This window comes from Megalops cyprinoides, chromosome 2 (assembly GCF_013368585.1).
Source record: "Megalops cyprinoides isolate fMegCyp1 chromosome 2, fMegCyp1.pri, whole genome shotgun sequence".
NCBI lineage: Eukaryota > Metazoa > Chordata > Actinopteri > Elopiformes > Megalopidae > Megalops > Megalops cyprinoides.
The window spans coordinates 37,729,870-37,747,910 of record NC_050584.1 but is presented as its reverse complement, the minus strand read 5'-3'; the positions used below and the strand labels follow the sequence as shown (position 1 = coordinate 37,747,910).

The following is an 18,041-nucleotide window of genomic DNA, read 5'->3' as shown; positions in this document are numbered from 1 at the left end:
CATAAATTCCCTTTGTTACCCTGCACCCAGTAAACACCTATCTTGCATCAATATTTTTGGACTCCGGTGTTTCCCAGCCACCTCCCTTGGCTGTGTGTCCCACTACCTCCAGACAGACAGGGTTGTTTAGTTTTAATTAGCTGTGTAGTAACCGTTACTTGGAACTTAATATTTTCCTTGAGGACTACATTGGAAATAAGTGTTTTATAAACACTTTCATGTGCTGTCTCCTGGGCTCATCTATACATCTAAGCAAATATATACATACATTTTGTTAACCAAAATTACATCAATCAATCACTTTACCATATGGAACAAGAATGTGAGTTTGCTCCACTTAATTTACCAAGAACAAATGAAAAGTCTAGTTCAATTTCAGCCCAATTTACCTGTCACCAGGTTTTTTGTTTATTGTCTGTTTATTGTCTCAGATTCGAAATTTAAAATATACTCAGTCACCAAGAATGGCACTTGTCAGAACGGCTAATGTGATGCCAACTGTCACTCTAATGATGATTTCTCAATCATCTAGACTAGTTGTGTAGTTTCATTCATGTATGAAGTAGTGCAACGTTGCAATATGGTATACGTCCAACACAACATTGTGATAACGTTGTAGAAAGTGTTTTCCCCCTACCACGACCAAATCATCTTTACGCAATATTTTATATTGGCTTAAATAAGACGATCACAAATTCTTGTTCCGGATCCCCCACCGATCATTTCATTTGGGGGAAGTAAGTTCACATTGGAACTAATCTTGGCTAGAGGTTGTGTTCATCACATTCAAAAGTAACGCTATAAAATACCAAATTATCATTTGTTTTTCCGCGCTTTGGCGTTTTACCCAAGAGTATTCACCTGGTTGCAACGCATGACTTTTAAAATGATAACATTTTATCTTTATGTGACATTATTAAGATTTACATCTACATTCATTAAGGATGCCGCATGTGTCTCCAACCCAATGTTTTAAGATTACCGACTGTACAGTATTATTCTAATTCAATTCTAAATCAAGGCGTTGTCGTTACTACATTAAAAAAAAGAAAAACCTTCATTTTGAGGGCTTGTACAACATCAGCCAATGCATGGGATTTTTGACCTTTGTGCAACCATAATAAAAGTGGTCATTGGGAAAGTCATGCCTGCGGCACAAACTCAACAGGGATGGGTAGCATATGATTAAAATAGCGTGAACCGTATACTTTACGCCCCAGCATTTTTGTTACGAGTTACAAGTGAAGAAAACACGCCCACATACAAAACCCCCACAGGTTGGTAGTCCGCCCTCGTTTGAGGTTGCAAAGAACAGGAAAGCTCGCATTCTGCGGAGTCTGCCATTTGTGAGCTTTAGGTGCTCCTGTACAGCAGAGGAAACTATTGCATTTAAATCTAAGGTAAGTTTCATCTCTAGAATACCGAACAATCGCTTTACCCCAGACTGACCCTGAAAGAAGTACAAGTATGGCAATGCCAGGCATGGCATATACACACACGACAGAAGCAATTAACAGCAGCAAATATTTGCATGGGGTGCGAAACAGACACCCAGGTGTTGTAGCCTAACCTTTTTATTAAAGTTACGTTTATAATAATTTTAAAGATGTCGCTGGCAACACAGTATCTTATTTTACCGATATAGAATATGAATTTGGTGTGCTGTACAGTTATCCTGGCTATATTCTGTTCATTCTAATGTATTCTGTACTTTTCAGGTTGCTCAAATTCAGTTAAACAAAGGTAAAAAAGTAAAAATATGACTTTTTAAATACTTACTTTTTAAAAATGTATTTTTAAATATTTACTTTTAAAAATATTACTTCTTTATTTGAATCTCAATTTATTTTATTTCCAATGTAAAACTACATCCCTGAGACTGTCACGGTCCCCGTTAGAACGACGATCTGTATAGGTTACTTTAGGCTAATACATCACAAAAATTACCTAAACTCCACCGTAGTACTGTGAGCTCGTTGTTTGAAGTTCGCCTAATATTCGCACTAAAAAGGAAAGATCTGCGCAAAATAATCTCAACCCAATCACGAGGATACGTGCGAACCGCTCTGCTTTCGTTTTCACTGTTTCCATGTAAGTTTGTTAAATATAAAGACGCACGTAGAACCACTGTAGAAAACAAACGTAGACATTTTCACTTCATAAAAACTTCTAAATGCGAACCATAGTTTTTGTGAGCTGTAATAAATGTCAGTGGCGTTGTGGATGCTTTTATTGAATTAGAGACGTTCATGTCAACATCTCTATCAATGCATTACTGTAGTGAACAAGTGAAAGTAAGAAGAGACAAATGAACCAATGACTGAGTAATAAGTATTGAATATGAGTATTACAACATACGATTCAGAAATCGTATTTCTGAATAAAAGTCGGTTTGGAAACACTAGCACCTTTGGTTGTAGAGGTGCATTGGTTTACAGTGGTTTTAGGTGCGTTTTTATTTTTCCCAAATTATATAAAAGGCAAACAAGCAACTTTCCAAAAAATTCAACAGGACACAAAGTACACCAAAGATAAGGGGAGATTTGGGAAAATAGGATATTTCCTCCCCGGTCATTATTTAAGTTAAAATTAAAATTAATTAAAAATACCTGCCTTCCTGTCTGTCTCTTTCCTCAACATACTGTTGTAACCAGGCCGTTACTTATATAGACTAACCTGTGCCACCCTCAATTAACAGGTGAGGGCCCTGAAAGCAGATAACCTGCACTAGAGTTGGAACCAAGTCTCGATCCACAAAATTCAATGCTGTATCGCTGAATACAATAGCGCATGGAAGGCCGATGTGCAACTGCAGCCCGCTTGCTCTGGAGCTGATTCCTCTTCACTCATTTTCCAATCCCTTTTTAAAAAGATGCCAAGTTCAGTTTTGCCGTTTCCTGTGATTAGTATGTAACAGGTGTGGAAGTCACGTCATCACTCAGCTTGGGAACCAGGAAGAGAAACAACCTGACAAGACGCAAATCCACGTGGTAAAGCCAAATCTGACAGATAAAATTTAATATGTGCATAATTTAAAACGCTGTTAGGTAATAACACTAATCGTTACTGCATAATTTAAAATAGCATTTGAAATGATGCTGCCTGCTACTACCCCGCTACACTGTAACTTACAACTTTGCAAAAGTTCGCCAGTTTGAAAAGGCTCTCAGTAGGCCAGGGCTGGCGCTATGGGGGTGCCAAGGGTGGGCATTGCACCCTCAGACGGACCTCAGAGCACCCCCAGTTGTCTCCTTATAACCCGATGTCTACATAGTATTTATGACTTTTCGTGCACCCCTGTGGATTGCAATTGCACCCCTCTGTATTTTCTCCTGGCTCATGTAGGCTCACAACTAGACTGTAACAGGCTGGCTTCATGATACATTAAATTAAGCGAACAAGCATTACTCTTTCTATTAGCAATAGCGAGTTAGTTTCTTACGTTTTAGGTAGACAGTTAGTTATGCAAAATATTTTGCTTATTTACATACAGCTAAGATAGCTAGCTAGATAGCTTAATTATATAATGTTGTTTTTTATTTTATGTAATATCTGTGAATATACATAACTGGTTTCTTACACTATTATTGTACTATTAGTGTATTATTTTGTGCAATAAATCAATGTGGACAAAGGGTTAGCAGTGATTGAATCATACGTAGCTGCAGTACATTTTGTCCCATAAAGTAATGAGAGGAACTAAGTTTATCAGTGGTTGAGTTATAACTATTGTGAATTGAACACGCTTTCACACCAGGGCAGCTGTCCTCTTTGGAAACCAGTCAACCATGAATGCACCAGTGGTTTCAGATTTTCAAACAAAATGGCATATTACACAAAGGGAACCTGAGTAAACACAAAACACAGTATTTTAATGTTTATTTTGTTCCTTCAGTGAAAATAGTTAACATCCAACACCCCTATCACCCCTGTGAAAGAGTAAATGCTCCCGTAAACCTAATATCTGGTTGGACCACCCTTGGCAGCAGTAACTACAATTAAACGCTTACTATAATTTGATATGAGCCTTGTACATTTCTGTGAAGCAGTTGCAGAACTGCTTTAATTCTGACAGATTGGTAGGTTTTTGAGCATGAAGTGCTCTGTTCAGGTCCTGCCACATCATCTCTATTGGATTCAAGTCAAGACTTTGACTAGGTCTCTCCAAAACTTTAGTTTTGCTTCTTTTTAGCCATTCAGATGTGGACTTGCTTTTGCGTTTTGGATCATTGTCCTCCTGCATCTCCCAATTACACTTTAGCTTCACGCACAGATTGTTGGACGTTCTCCTTAAGAATTGTCTGGTACACAGCAGAATTCATACTTCCTTCAATGACAGCAAGTCGTCCAGGTCCCAAGACAGCAAAACTTCCCCGTATCATTACACTGCTATCACCATGTTTCACTGTAGGTATGATGTTCTTACAGTGGAATGCTGTATCCACCTTATGCCAGACATAGGAATTCTTTACAGGACCATTTACAGGACCACATCTCCTGCAAAACCCCCCAAAGGTAATGTGAGTGTTTACCTTTGGGCTTGCAGGAGGTCAGGAGGTTGCAATAGACATCTGGATACCTCAGTTACCATGCAACACCCACCAAACGTGACCATTAAGCAACTCAACCGGGGGTAGCAGCAATCCAACCCTTGTTGCTAGTCTCTGGTCAGCAGGTCACGCTAAGGGCAGCTGCATCCTGGTCTCTGGACTCTGTCTGCTGCCAGGCAACCTACAGCACAGCCATACTCAAGACCCTGTTCATCTCTTGTCAAAAGTATGGAATATGGTCATCCTCAGGTGCAACATAATCATGTTTGGTGTCATTTGAAAGCTAATTTCACATGCATGTCAATGATGTATATAGCAGGGAGGTACGATGGGTCCATAATAAAGATTACAACATGTGGCACAAAAGAGGACAGTGAGGAATGCACTTATCTTCGCATTCCTCAATCACTAACATCCCTCGTACCCCCCTGGTTACGACAGTATTTGTAATTGCTGAATCGTGACTACACTGTTGTTTTCAGAGTTTACCATATTTGGTCACGGCAATAAAGTCCAGATACCACATTTGATGTTCGGGTATATAGGGGGCAAATTGGCATAGTGTGGGGAGACTCGTTAGCACGACCTCCTGCGCATAGCCCATTCATTATTCTTTGCCTCTCCGTTGTACTCTGTCTTTTCTATCACAGTTGTTATTTTGGATAACCATACATTGTAACAATAAATTCATTTATCGTAACTCGATGCTCATCATCCGGCTTACTCGCTGCAGCTGATCACTGTACGGTAAGATAACTGCTAATTACGCGCTCATAGAATCATTATGCTATTGGTATACTGCGTCGTCCCTCGTCTATACAACTAGTGCCATTTTAGGCCAAGCTCAGGCTACAGGCATGTATGCATCTCCATGAGAGACTGCAACCCGTATAGAGCAACACTACGTGAGACCAGAGGCTACAGTCCCTTGGTTGCATATATAAGCATTCTGTCTCAGGCATCTGAGCAATCTGGTTACTAAATTAGAATACGTTAACAATAACAAAATTGGAGTCAGATGTATTAAAACAGTTATATTTAATGAATTCTGTTCCCGAACCGCCAAAGGTAAGACGGCACGCAATCCTTCGTCACTCAGGTACCTCTGTCGTTGGTGTGTTCGAATGAGAGCTCTACAGGCAGCTCTACACATTTGATCATGGCATTGTGTGCATGTAGAATCTTTGTGGTGACTACTTCTCTCTGATGCTAAGGTTCAATATATATGCCATTTAAACTCAACAGGGCTGGTTGCAATCAAGCCTGGCTGTGTTCGGTCACCTGAATCTAATTATCAACTGAAATTTTGTTGATTTCTTTGTATCAAAACTAAGGGGGCATTTACTTTTTCACAAGGGCAATATGGGTAATTGGTGACTTTTTCTATTAAATGAATGAAATAACGATTTTAAAACTATGTTTTGTGGTTTCACAGGTTTCCCTTGTCTAATAATAAATTTTATTTGATGATATGAAACCATTCAGTGAGAGAAAATGCAATAAAAGAGGAAATCTTTTCAAAAACTTTTCCATGCCACTGTAGAGCCTGTAGAATTTATACAAAATCAGCTATAAGGTACAAGGCGCTAGACAACATCTGACCTCCTGACCGCAGTGACAGAGGCTGTAACACAGGCCTTATTTATCTTTGGACATTACTGCATATGCCACAGTCTGGATTGCCAGTAAGGATATTAGAGCTTACTGGAGAGTGTCTGACATCAAACTCTGCGAATACCCACCAACTTTTCAATGTTTTAGGTGAAGAATAGAGACAAATGGCACAAACTGGTTCATTGCGTGTGCTGAAGAATGGCGGGAGAAAGGAACACAGCTTCAGAAACCACCATATTAGTCTAAATGTTACAAAATAAAACTACTCAGAAGAAAATATAAATGGATGAATCTAATAGTGATATTATAGAAATACTGACTTCTTGCAGGGGGGTTTGAATTCATGGATGAATTCTCTTTTACTTCACTGGGGAGGAATTTAATGTAACATTCTCACCTTAGGGAGAGCTCTCTGCTTCTGAGGTGGCTTGGTGCACATCACTTGGATTCCAACTAAGGTAAGGAACAGCTTGGAAGTAATGTACTGAATAAATTTGGGGTTTACTAGGGGTTTAGTAAAATCTTTAAGCTGTTACTATTTTTTATTTCTAGCTTTTCCTCTCTGATCATATGAATAATTTTGGGCTCACTGTCACATATAATAAGATTGATATGTAGATTACATTGATACATGGAAGAATTTTGTCAAGGACAAGAGAGCAAGAAGAGAGAAACCTTGTTAAAAGCATAATTATTTGACATTTGACACAGGAATGTTGTTGACGCAGGTTACTCATATGTACATGAAATCATGATTATTTAGTTAGACTGCTTAAAACACCGCAACAATAGTTAAGTGTGCATTATGATGCTCTGTGTGACATAAATCAAAATTTAAGAAATGATTAATAGCATGCTCATTAGTAACTGAATGAATCATTGGTCAAATAATTATATTGTTACAGTGAGCAGAACAAAAAAAAAAGTTGTTTTCAATTGCCTTTATTTATCTCCATCGAGATCTAACTTATCTGGTCCAACGGATAATACAAAGTAGACTGAAAATCATCCTTTTATTCTATTTTCAGTATTTCCTAATCCATAATACATGGCTAAGATACTTTTTTATATGGTACAGGAGTGACCATGAATGTGTTATGTATGTGTGATATGTGTATGGTGCCTTGGTCAGAATGCTGTAATGTCAGATGCACTCAAGGTGATGACATAATGCAAACGCTTTATGTATGGTTGTTATGAACCTGTATTGAATGTTTTATAATGCTAAACATGTTATTTGCTTGTGTCATTGGCATGAATAACATTCAGGAATGCGTATTAATTGTGTCATTTCCACCAGAATGAAAAAATAATGTCCAAACAAAAATGATGAAACTGTAATCTTTATTAGTGGACGTGTCTAACCCATGGCCCGAATTACAAATATTTCAATAAATCCCAATCTATAGATATATGTAAAATAATTTCACACATTTATGTTGAGGTGAACAGTACGTCATAGATTGGAACCAATAGGATGTTGTAATGCGTAGTCTGTCATGGTCTTGAAGAGGGTCATTTGTGTTTATGAAGAAGTGATTTTCATGTAATTGGAATACCTAATGAAGACTGACATCACTAATTACATGTTTTAATACCTTTCAGCCTGGAAAAATGAGTAACTGCAGTCTAAACATAACAGCAGAAGTTCAGATATTTCAACTGGTCATCTCCATCCCCACCTTCATCCTGGGACTTGTGGGTAATGTGGCTGTCCTGGCGATCCTGTGCTGCAGACGAGGAAAGACTTGGAGCTACATGATGGTCTACATTGCAAACATGGCCTTTGCAGACTGTTCTGCTCTCATCTCCCTGCCTTTCAGGATGTACTCATATCAGAACCCATGGCCCTTTCCACATGACTTCTGTTTACTTTTAGTCTCCACTTACTATGTGAACATGTATGTGAGCATCTTCACTGCTACTGCCATAAGTGTGGTTCGATATGTAGCCATAAAGTATCCGTTTAAGGCAAAGGTAATTATGTCTCCACGGAAGGCACTAGCTGTGTGTGTATTAATATGGGTGACCGTTTGCTCATTTAGTGCCACCTTCCATTTTGTGGATGCTCCGAAGAACGACACTCAGCTTAAGTGTTTCCAGAAAAATCGATCCAAACCTTTGCCTCTTTCCTTCATTCTAGCCTTAGATGTTGTGGGCTTCCTTTTGCCATTGATTACCATGGCCTTTTGCTCTCTTAAGGTCATTCACACTTTATCAAAACAAAACAAAGTGAGCTCACGAACAGAGAAGATTCAATGCTCTCGTATCATTGCTGCTAATTTGATTGTTTTTTTAATATGCTTTTCGCCCTTTCATATTGGGTTCCTGCTCAAGTTTCTTGTTGAGACACACTGGCCAGAAGACTGCAACTTGTTGGAGAGCATACATAACTTTGTTCATGTTTCTTTCTGCATTGCCAGTACAAACTGTTGCCTGGATGCTTTCAGCTATTACTTTGCGACCAGGGAGTCCTGGAGGAAGATCTCAAAATGCTGTAATACAGAAGTGAAGAGTCCATCGGTTGCACACACATCAGAGCGCTTGATGAATTAACAGTGTGGCCACAAGAAATTTCAAGGATCATGAAAGGCTGCATTACAGCACCGAGTACATGTTCTCTGCCAATCCTAAGAGAAATTCTCCTCTAACTTGTACAACCAGACATAAGCTTGTTGTTGTATGAGTTAATATTTCCATACCAAAACTGTATAGGTGAGGACTCCAAATGGGTAATATGACGGTATCATGTACATGTATCATTGCGTTCTTGTATTTGCTTGGAGAAGCAGTGATTTGTTGTTGAAAAAGTCTTTGGTAGGCTTTGAAATAGGTGGGACATATCCTGTAAATTTCTGTGCATATCAAGGATTCAGGAATAGTGATTTTTGCTGATAGTGCCTATGATGTCATGAAATTATATTTTTTACAGTTTTCTTAATAAAGAGCAGTGACAGGCTCTTCAAAGCAGTGGAGTTGCGAGCTTTTTAAACTTACTTACAAGATCACAATAAATGCACCCACAAGAGTCTTCCAGTAACAAATAATATGCAAACCCTTTGTAAAATGTTAATACACAGGGTATCTGTGCATGTATTCTGATACTGGTCATGTGTTGGTTTCTTTTCTGGATACAGATAATACTACTACTAATAATAATGGTTTTCTGGTCATAGTGGACAACTACTGTACAACTGGTGTAATATTGTCATCTGATAATCAATAACCTGATTATTCTGCAAGGAAAATCATTTATTTATAAGCAGGGTTGGGGAGTAACAGAATACATGTAACAGCATTACGTATTTAAAATACAAAATATGAGTAACTGTATTCCGTTACAGTTACCATTTAAATTGATGGTAATCAAATTACAGTTACATTTTAAAAATATTTAGATTACTGAAGGGATTACATTGGATTTTTTCATTTAATTGCATTTATATTTTCATTTAATTCTATTCAGTTGGAAAATTTATCCAATGATAGGCAACTCCAGGGTATATCTCCCATGTGCCCCTCACAAAAAAAAAGAAGAAAAAAGCGTGCAGCCTGCCTGACTCACAAGACAGTAGAATGTGAGATTTCACATGTTCAAAACTGCAATTGCTCCAACAGTTTTACATTATGTATATTCTACATTAAAATGTTAAGATACTCCTTTCTCACTTACAATGTATTTAGGGTGGCTTGTGCCTTTTCTAACTCATGTTTTCGTGTAATGTACATTTTTTTAAATTGTTTTTGAAACTGCGATGAAATGCCGATAGACTTAACATGGGGGTGCCGTGTTAGCCACCACAATCCTAAGTGAACATTCTAAAAATAAGCATTCAGAACCTTAGCTGGATGAACACTCTTTAAAAAAATGTTAAAAATTAAAAACACAGTGTTCAGAAAGTAATCCAAAGTATTTAGATTACGTTACTTACCTTGAGTAATCTAACAGAATACATTACAAATTACATTTTAGGGCAAGTATTCTGTAATCTGTAGTGGAATACATATTAAAAGTAACCCTCCCAACCCTGTTTGTAGACTACATGGATTAAAAAGTCTCAGTGATCAGTTTATCAGGCAGTGATCAGTGATCAGTTTATTCTGGCAGGCAATATCTGCAAGAGGGATTTTGTAATCATGGGCATTATCAGATATTTTAAAGTGACACATTTTTGCTTCTCCCATTTTACAACTTCAGTCTTTCTCAAATGTAACCATTTATCATATTTTTTTTTCTTTGGAATCTCAATTTCAACAGAAAGAAAAAGTGGGTTGTCGAATATAAATTGAAATGTTATTTGAAGTGGAACCACCGGATGTGATTTTAACACGATACCCGTTGCATGACAAATTGAGACATGAAAAGACACAAAGACAGCCCTCAGTGGACTAAACAAATGATTAATACCTGAATGCAATTTATTCAAATACATTAAGCAGCAATGTGGCATGAGACTATAAAAACAGGGTCGTAAGGATTTTATTAAAATGTGCAGAAGATGAAACAAATGAAATAAAATAGCAGTGAAACAATCCAAGTATGCTGATGAGGAAAAGCAAGCCCAAAGAAATAAAATTACAGATAGAACTGAGCAATAGGGGTGAGTCTTGACTGTGGCAGCCAGGACTTTTTTTTTCAGCAAATGCTTCTCAAGTGCCTCTCTGACCTTCCTTTTGCTCATTTTCAGCCAGTTATTTACATTCAACACCCTCTCAGTTACCAGTTCCCGCTAGCCATAAAATGGCACCACTGTACACAAATGTCTTTACATGTAAATGCACAAGTTGATGTGTTACTGTTTGGATCATCTTAAATGAATGCGTTCCAGCCATCATCATGGCAAAATGGAACTGTGGGAGAGGTCTGTAATTAACTGTCCTGTTGCTAGAAAAGAAGAACACCACACAGAATTAAAGAGAAGACAAGTGGGTGCAATTCTACACAGCATCATGCTGAAGAGGCTTGCATGTGAGAGGGTAAAGGGGGAGGTAAGCAACTGTGTATGTGCTGACGCAGGTTTATGATTTCTCTCCTCTTCCTAGGGCTGGTTATTGCCCTCTTCATATTATCAGTCTGTTGCTGTTTGCTGTTCGCTGTTCATCTATCTATTGTGTGTGCTTTTTGTTAAAATGTAACCCATATTCAGCCAAGAAGCTCAGCTGCAAAAATACTTTATTTTTTTACAACAGTGGCCTGGGGAAAACTAAGAGAAGAGGATGCAGGATATTACACAACCATTTAATAACAGTGGTGTTGATTATATGGCCTGATTAAGAGAGCCAGATAAGGTAACTGTCCTGGCTAACTTCCCTCACAAGTGCCATATGTAGTGACCACAAGGAGTTGAGGCCTCATTTGAAAGACCATAAGGAGTTGTTTTAACGCCTCATTTGAAAGATGGGCATTGGTTTTACTGGGTCTTGAAGACAGGTTTTTTGTGATTGATATGCATGATTGAGTGCTTTGATAGAAAAGGCAGGGAATTCTCTGGAGAGTGTGGGTTTGCTTCATGATGTTCTTTTAAAAGGAAAGACAGCTATTTTGGTAAGAGCTTGTTTCCTTTAGCTTCATTCTTTTTAATGACCTGCAGGTTAGTAAGATGTCTACACAGATGTCTTTTTTTGAAATTTGCGTCTTTATGGTTAACCATTTTATCACTACAAATTTGTACATTATCCTCGTCTTTGGTAGTTGTTGGGAGACTGGTGCCCCTAGGGGATGGTATAGAGTTGCCTACCCTCAGATATGTATGTTTGTCTTACCAGTTACTCATGTCATTACAACACACAAATCACAACATTAATTGAGCTGCTGATTCCAATAAGTTAAGCAGAGTATAAAAGAGGGTATAAAGGTGACGGAAGGATCATTCCTGAATGAGCTGCAGAGTAGAGCTGTGTTTTAGGATTTCAGCCCTTTTTGTGTATGCAGAATGTCTGCTTGTCAGGTGAATCATGTGTCTTTATACCTCCCAGACCTCCTACAATAAGCAATATCTGCATGATACTGCAGATCTCACTCTTCAAAAACTATTTTAACAGAGGGCAGCTGGCACTAAGCCAATATTACCTTGCTTGTGCTTTTGGCTATAGCGAGTTGGAAGCAATCTCATTGTATTGCAGGGAGGCAAAACTCCCTCTCATAGTATTTATATTTAATTAAAAAAACAATAGGAATTGTGATGTGTCTGACCTATATTCATTGTCATGCAGCTACTAGATCCCCCATTATTTGGGAACATCAGAAGCCTAATCAGGAAATGGACAGATACTTCCTATTATGATCCACCAGAGAAGTTGAAGAGGTTAGTTTGAAAATGATATCTCTCATCAGACACACATAAACACACACAGGAATGCTGGTGTGATTTAAAGGGTGGGGGGCACTACTGAAAGAATGCATATAATATAGCATTAAATTAAACAGAAGAAATGATATGGAGGATGGAAGCTCAGCATTGCTGGGCAGTTTCTGGATCCAGGATGTTCCCAGGCCTGAGCAGCAGAGAGGCACTCTGGGGATGGACTATGGGTACTTGAGCATTCTTACGCAGTCCATCCAGGAGAAGACTGCAGGTGTAGCTGAGGGTCTACAGTACAAAAACGAGTGCTGCTCCTAAGGCTTCTGCTGCACTACCTCAGACTGCCCCAGGTAGGGGCTTGACTTTAAGAGTTTTGATGAATATCATGTATCAAGTTGACCCATAGGAAAATGACAGATGTGAGGTACTCTTACCAAGGTATGCTTAGAGGCGTGTGTGGTGGGAGCCATGGACCTGAGGTAACAGGAAACAGTGAAACCTACACAGTTCCTTCATTCCAATACACTGAAAGTCATTTCAATGTGCTTAGCCTACTTAGTTAATGTGTGTTCAGAGGCCTACACTTATCAGCAGCTTCCTCTTCAGGAGCATACAGCACACTATGCAACATGTATGTTCATCAAAAGTGATCTTAATGTTCTTGAGTGAGATTAGCCTTGGGAAATAGGAATAGGATAGCTTACTTTAGAAAGCTTATCAGAAAAACATGCCTTTCAATGAACAACCAGCTTTCACTTTGCTCACACTTTGCTTGCAGGCTTTTATTGCAATATCCAGGAGAGGGACAGTCTGGATGTACAGAAACAGTTGATCTGTTACATCAGTTCTTCTTTTCAGCTCCAAGCTTGCTCTCCTCTCAGGATAGTATGAACTGATTAAACAGTAAGCCCCTTTATCACTCTTAAATCAATGTTCAGATCTGTCCCTTGAATCCACTAGTTCAGTGACTAATATTATACTGAGACTCTATTACTATGTCTTATCAACTTGATTACTTATTTTATCAACTTGATGCAGTTTATCTTCAAATGTGGATAATTGCCTCATTTCAGCAGTTGGTGTGTGGGGGTGTTCTGTCACTTTAAGTTCATGAGTAGGAGCAATTTACAGCTGTAATGGGGACGTGGTGTAACTTTGCCAAAGCATGGCAGTTTTTATGCTGTCTTGTTCCAAGCTGTAAATGTAGAGTACTATGTGTACAGCAATAGGCATGTTGGCATTAATTATAATATTATAACCATATAATAATTTAACTGCAAATGCATAGGGGAAAGAGAGCTACAGCATTAAAGTAATTGTATCATACAACAAATTCTTGCCAAAAATAATTATGTTTGGTGCCGTTATTACAACCACTTTTCTATATCCGATAGGTATAGTGTGTCTAGGCTAATTTTCAAGTGTACAAGATGTATTCAAAAATTGTTCTGTGACAATTTGACCCAGTTCAGTTTCGGAAACCCCACTAATATGAAGCAGATGTTTGGCCATTTTTATGCAGCTGTGACAAAGTGTTTTAGTTGACTGTTGAGTGTTTGTGCGATCAGCTGTCCGCCATGTTGTTTGGAGCTGGTGCAGCAACGTTCTTCTGATGGGCACAGATCTGGAACACTCCTGAAACAACAAAAAAAAGATCAATTTGCTGTGTCATCAATGACTGATATTCTGCCTTTGTTTGATCAATCTGGTCAAAGCTACATATTCTCATATATACATTTGAAAAGCAAACTTATTGAAGAGTAAATTTACATGAAGAGCAAGTTGGAGGACAGAGGGACTCCAATGTACCTCCTCACTATTCAGCAACATTAAAACATGAGCCTATGATACAGTGAGCAAAAAACTCAAATATCAGATGTCAGAGGTATGACTACCTCAAGGTTGTTACATTTGGAAATACAGATATGTAGTCCCTTTTTATATACAGATATAATTAACAGATAGAGACAGGTCAGGAACAAAAAGTTTACCAGCTGCAAAAGTCAAGATGATGGCCACCCAACCCAAGATGTAGGACCAGGAGAAACGCCAGTCTTGGAACCTCTTGCCAAAGTAATGGACGGTTATCCCGGTGTAAATTGAGAGGGCCAACACAGCAAGAAAACCTGATTAGATAGTGATTGAATGAAACAGAAAATGAAGGGAAGTTTTAACAAAGGGAATGGCATTAATATCAATAGACTGCATTTGTTTCGTTTATAACATAGTGACTAGCAACATAGGCAGGTGCAATCAATATCTTTCATAATCTAAATTAATGTAGACCTTATAAAATAAGATATAATAAGAGGGTAGATACCAAAGGCATCCACAGTGAAGATACTGTTGGGATGATAACAAAAAAGTTCATAAAGATTAGATTTAGTAGTTGTTAATTCAGAACTTTTGAACTTACTCTGTCTGTACAATATCCAAGTCTTCCTGTCTGATGTACAGCTGAAGCCTTGTTTTAACTTACCATCTCTATTCTTTCTTCTTTCTCTTCTACTGCACATTCTAGTAGATACCCGTTTACCCCCATTCGCCCCACCAACACCCCCTCCCACAATCGTTTTTTCACACCCTGCTGTCCTCCATCTCTCACCTGACAGCATCAGTGCTATCCCTCCAGTCCAAACTCTTCTGCTCTTAGTCCCATTGGCAAAGGCGCTGACACCCAACACCACTCCGGCAAAGCAGCTCAGAACAGACAGCAGCATGAAGGCACGCGTTGCATCCCAGAAGGCTGTGCGGCACAATAACATGCCAAGTGTGACATAATGAATAAAATACCACATAAACCCTTACCCACTGAGTGATAAAATAACGGTGCATTAATGGTTTGGTCACAGCTATAAATATTTATGACAGAAAAGACTGCATTCTCTTGTCAGATCCACTCACATACCTTTATGTTTCTGTACAAACCTGTGATTGATGAACATGTGATTTATTTCAGTAGGGTATCAAGAGGAAACAAATTATATTACACAGAACATCTGTATTTAATGCCATTATAGAACTCTTGGTTAATTTGGTCACCACCTGTGTAATGCAGTGTAATGTAGTGCTTATACAAAGGAACCCCCACAGCCCCCTACACCCTTACTCACCTACACTGATGGTGTGGGCACGGCACTTATGATTGATGCAAAATCTCCAGAGCCCTTGATTGGCTGGACTGCCAGAGTAGCGATACTGCATCCAAAAATCAGTCGCCGTGGAGATAATAAGCAACACCAGGGCAGCCACACCACAGAGTGTGCCCCCGCCAGCAAAAGTGTACAGCATCAAGAAGCAGCCTGGTATGACAGACGCCACAACTGAGGGATGAGAGAGGGCGCACACTTTAACACTGTGTCTATTTAACATGATTCCATTAATTCTTACTGTAAACTTTAAAACAACGAAACCATACGAAATGCATTTAAAATTGTTGGCTCAACAGAGAGGAGTATCATATATAAGGTTATTGTGGGAGCAAAGTTTAGAAGGCCGCATTTAGGAGACTATGTGGCACACTGATCTTTATTTTTTCAAAATCCTTAATGGTAGATTGAACTGCCTTCCAGCCTGAGGTTATTGTTGCCTTGAATGGTCTCTTAATATTCTGAATTCTGCCATCTTAAGTTATTCATGCTTTGTTTAATGCTTTCAAGTTCCTTTTTTTTCTACAAAAACACCTTCAGGTGTAATATATCCTAATCAAATGATTAGTCACAAAACTACTTAAACCCACAGTTCGGCCATCATGTTAACCCTACAACTCTCCTCACTTAAAGAGGTAGCCTTCGACATAGCCAATTAGTCAAAATAGTGCACACCTGCATGAAGCATAAGATCTCACTGTACAGTATCTGGAAGTTGCCAGTTAAAATGAGTATGACCTCTTATTTTCGATTAAATTTTAGGGAAATGCTAAAATGAATGTGTTCTGTCCACACAGCACCAAGTATATCAGCACATTGCATACACACGCTAGGTAACTGAAGCACTGGCAACTGCAGATCTGACAGACCAGGGCATGGCACTGAGACCATATTAGGCATGATTTTACAAATACACATGAGAGAAAAAAAAGCTTGATGACAAAGATCATCTTACTAAACACCAACAACACCAACAAAATCTGCCAACAGCTAACAATGCTGACCAGGCAAAACAAAACCTATTGTTGAAAGATTAATTCCCAGCTAGCACTAGAGCTGATCTTGTGATGTGGAATGATTTGCCATTTTTTGTTATTTTTTGCAAGTCATGTAAAGTCAACATTTCTAATGTGTTACTAAATTGAATGATGCTAGTTCTAATAACTACTAAATACTGACAATACTTACAGACACAAATAGTCATAAAAGCTCACTGCGCATAAATAGTACTGACAACACAACTCGTTACACAACTTTACATGCTCTGAGGACAAACGGCAAAGAAACAAAAAAAAGTATTGCTCCCTGGTAACTTGTAAAAGCACCTTTCTAGATTCTGTGTAAATCCACCTAAAGCCAGTATAATTCAATATCCACTCAGTTACCTGTAACCAGCCTTTATGTATTTGATATGCACAAGCACAGAGTTTCAGATACCTCTCTGGTTGTTGGGTTTCTCACTCCACAAATGCTCATTTCTGTTTCTGGCTGTGCCTGTCCTTTTAAGCCCCCCACCCGGTTCCCTCATTGTTCTTACCACAATAGATGGAATGATCGAGCGCAACATGTGAGAGGTGGTAATCCCCCCTGCTCTCTGTGCCCCCAGCCTCGCTCTCCAGCCCTCCCCATTGCACTGCTCCTCCGCTCCCTTCCCTCATCCTACCGTCAATTATGTTCCCTTCTCCTTACAGACAGCCGCTCCTTGACCTTCACCATCTCACCGTGCTGCTCTCATGTTTCTGTCTCCTTCCCCCCACACCCTCTCTGTCTCCTCTCCCTCTCTCATCTGCCCTCTCAGAGAAAGTTGCTAATCAGCTCTGGCAGCGCTCGGCATCATGGGACTCTCTTTTGTGGCGAGGGACACAACCCCAGCCAGGGCAGAGGACAGCATGTTGAACATTGATGGCCATGTTCATCTTTCCCCCACCATTCGGCCTACTTCCATACCCTACACAGGTCTCTTCCTCAGCATACCTTTCACAATGACTCCATGGTGGTGGTTGAATGTGGTGGCTGCACATCCTTAAATTAATTCTTGGTACCTTTTGCTTTGATAACTGCAGCGAGTCTGTTTGGATAAGTCTCTATCAACTTCTTGCATCCTTTTCCAATTCTCCACTTCTTTGCAGTGGAGCTTGAGTTCTGTTAAACTTTGAGGGGACCTCTTATGAACAGCTCTCTTCAGGTCAGTCCAAAGATTTTCAATGGGGCTGATATCAGGGTTCTGACTAGTCCATTTTAGGACATTGATCTTCCTTTTTTCAGCTATTCCACTTTGGATTTGGCTTTGTGCTATGGGTCCGTCATGCTGAAAGGTGAAATTCTTCCCCAACTTCAGTTTTTTTGCATAGGGTAGTAGCTTACTCCCGAAAATCATTTGGTATTTTGCATTATTCATTTCCCCACAGCCCCACAGCATGATGCTG

General features: G+C 39.1%; 2 protein-coding genes across 2 annotated transcripts; one reads left to right on the top strand and one right to left on the bottom strand.

Annotated features, from left to right (window-relative positions):
• Window positions 1-1,318: 1,318 nt before the first annotated feature.
• On the top strand, window positions 1,319-8,766 carry gpr35.2 (G protein-coupled receptor 35, tandem duplicate 2). The gene is made up of 3 exons (XM_036522721.1): window positions 1,319-1,400; window positions 6,567-6,622; window positions 7,770-8,766. The coding sequence occupies exon 3, from the start codon at window positions 7,779-7,781 to the stop codon at window positions 8,718-8,720; it is 942 nt and encodes a 313-aa protein (XP_036378614.1). The 5' UTR covers window positions 1,319-1,400; window positions 6,567-6,622; window positions 7,770-7,778; the 3' UTR covers window positions 8,721-8,766.
• A 5,264-nt stretch (window positions 8,767-14,030) lies between these two features.
• lim2.2 (lens intrinsic membrane protein 2.2) lies at window positions 14,031-15,757 on the bottom strand. Its single transcript, XM_036522672.1, has 4 exons — window positions 15,580-15,757; window positions 15,072-15,212; window positions 14,458-14,592; window positions 14,031-14,101 (listed from the first exon to the last, which is right to left on the bottom strand). Exons 1-4 carry the CDS (start codon window positions 15,755-15,757, stop codon window positions 14,031-14,033), a joined length of 525 nt encoding a protein of 174 aa, XP_036378565.1.
• Between the last annotated feature and the right edge of the window lie 2,284 nt (window positions 15,758-18,041).

Excerpts from the sequence above, each read along its gene's own strand:
- gpr35.2 (XM_036522721.1), top strand. The coding sequence starts at position 7,779 with ATGAGTAACTGCAGTCTAAACATAACAGCAGAAGTTCAGATATTTCAA.
- lim2.2 (XM_036522672.1), bottom strand. The coding sequence starts at position 15,757 with ATGCTGTACACTTTTGCTGGCGGGGGCACACTCTGTGGTGTGGCTGCC. Across the intron at positions 15,213-15,579 it reads TGCCCACACCATCAGTGTAG|CCTTCTGGGATGCAACGCGT; the intron begins GTGAGTAAGGGT and ends TGTGCCGCACAG. Across the intron at positions 14,593-15,071 it reads GATAGCACTGATGCTGTCAG|GTTTTCTTGCTGTGTTGGCC; the intron begins GTGAGAGATGGA and ends CTATCTAATCAG.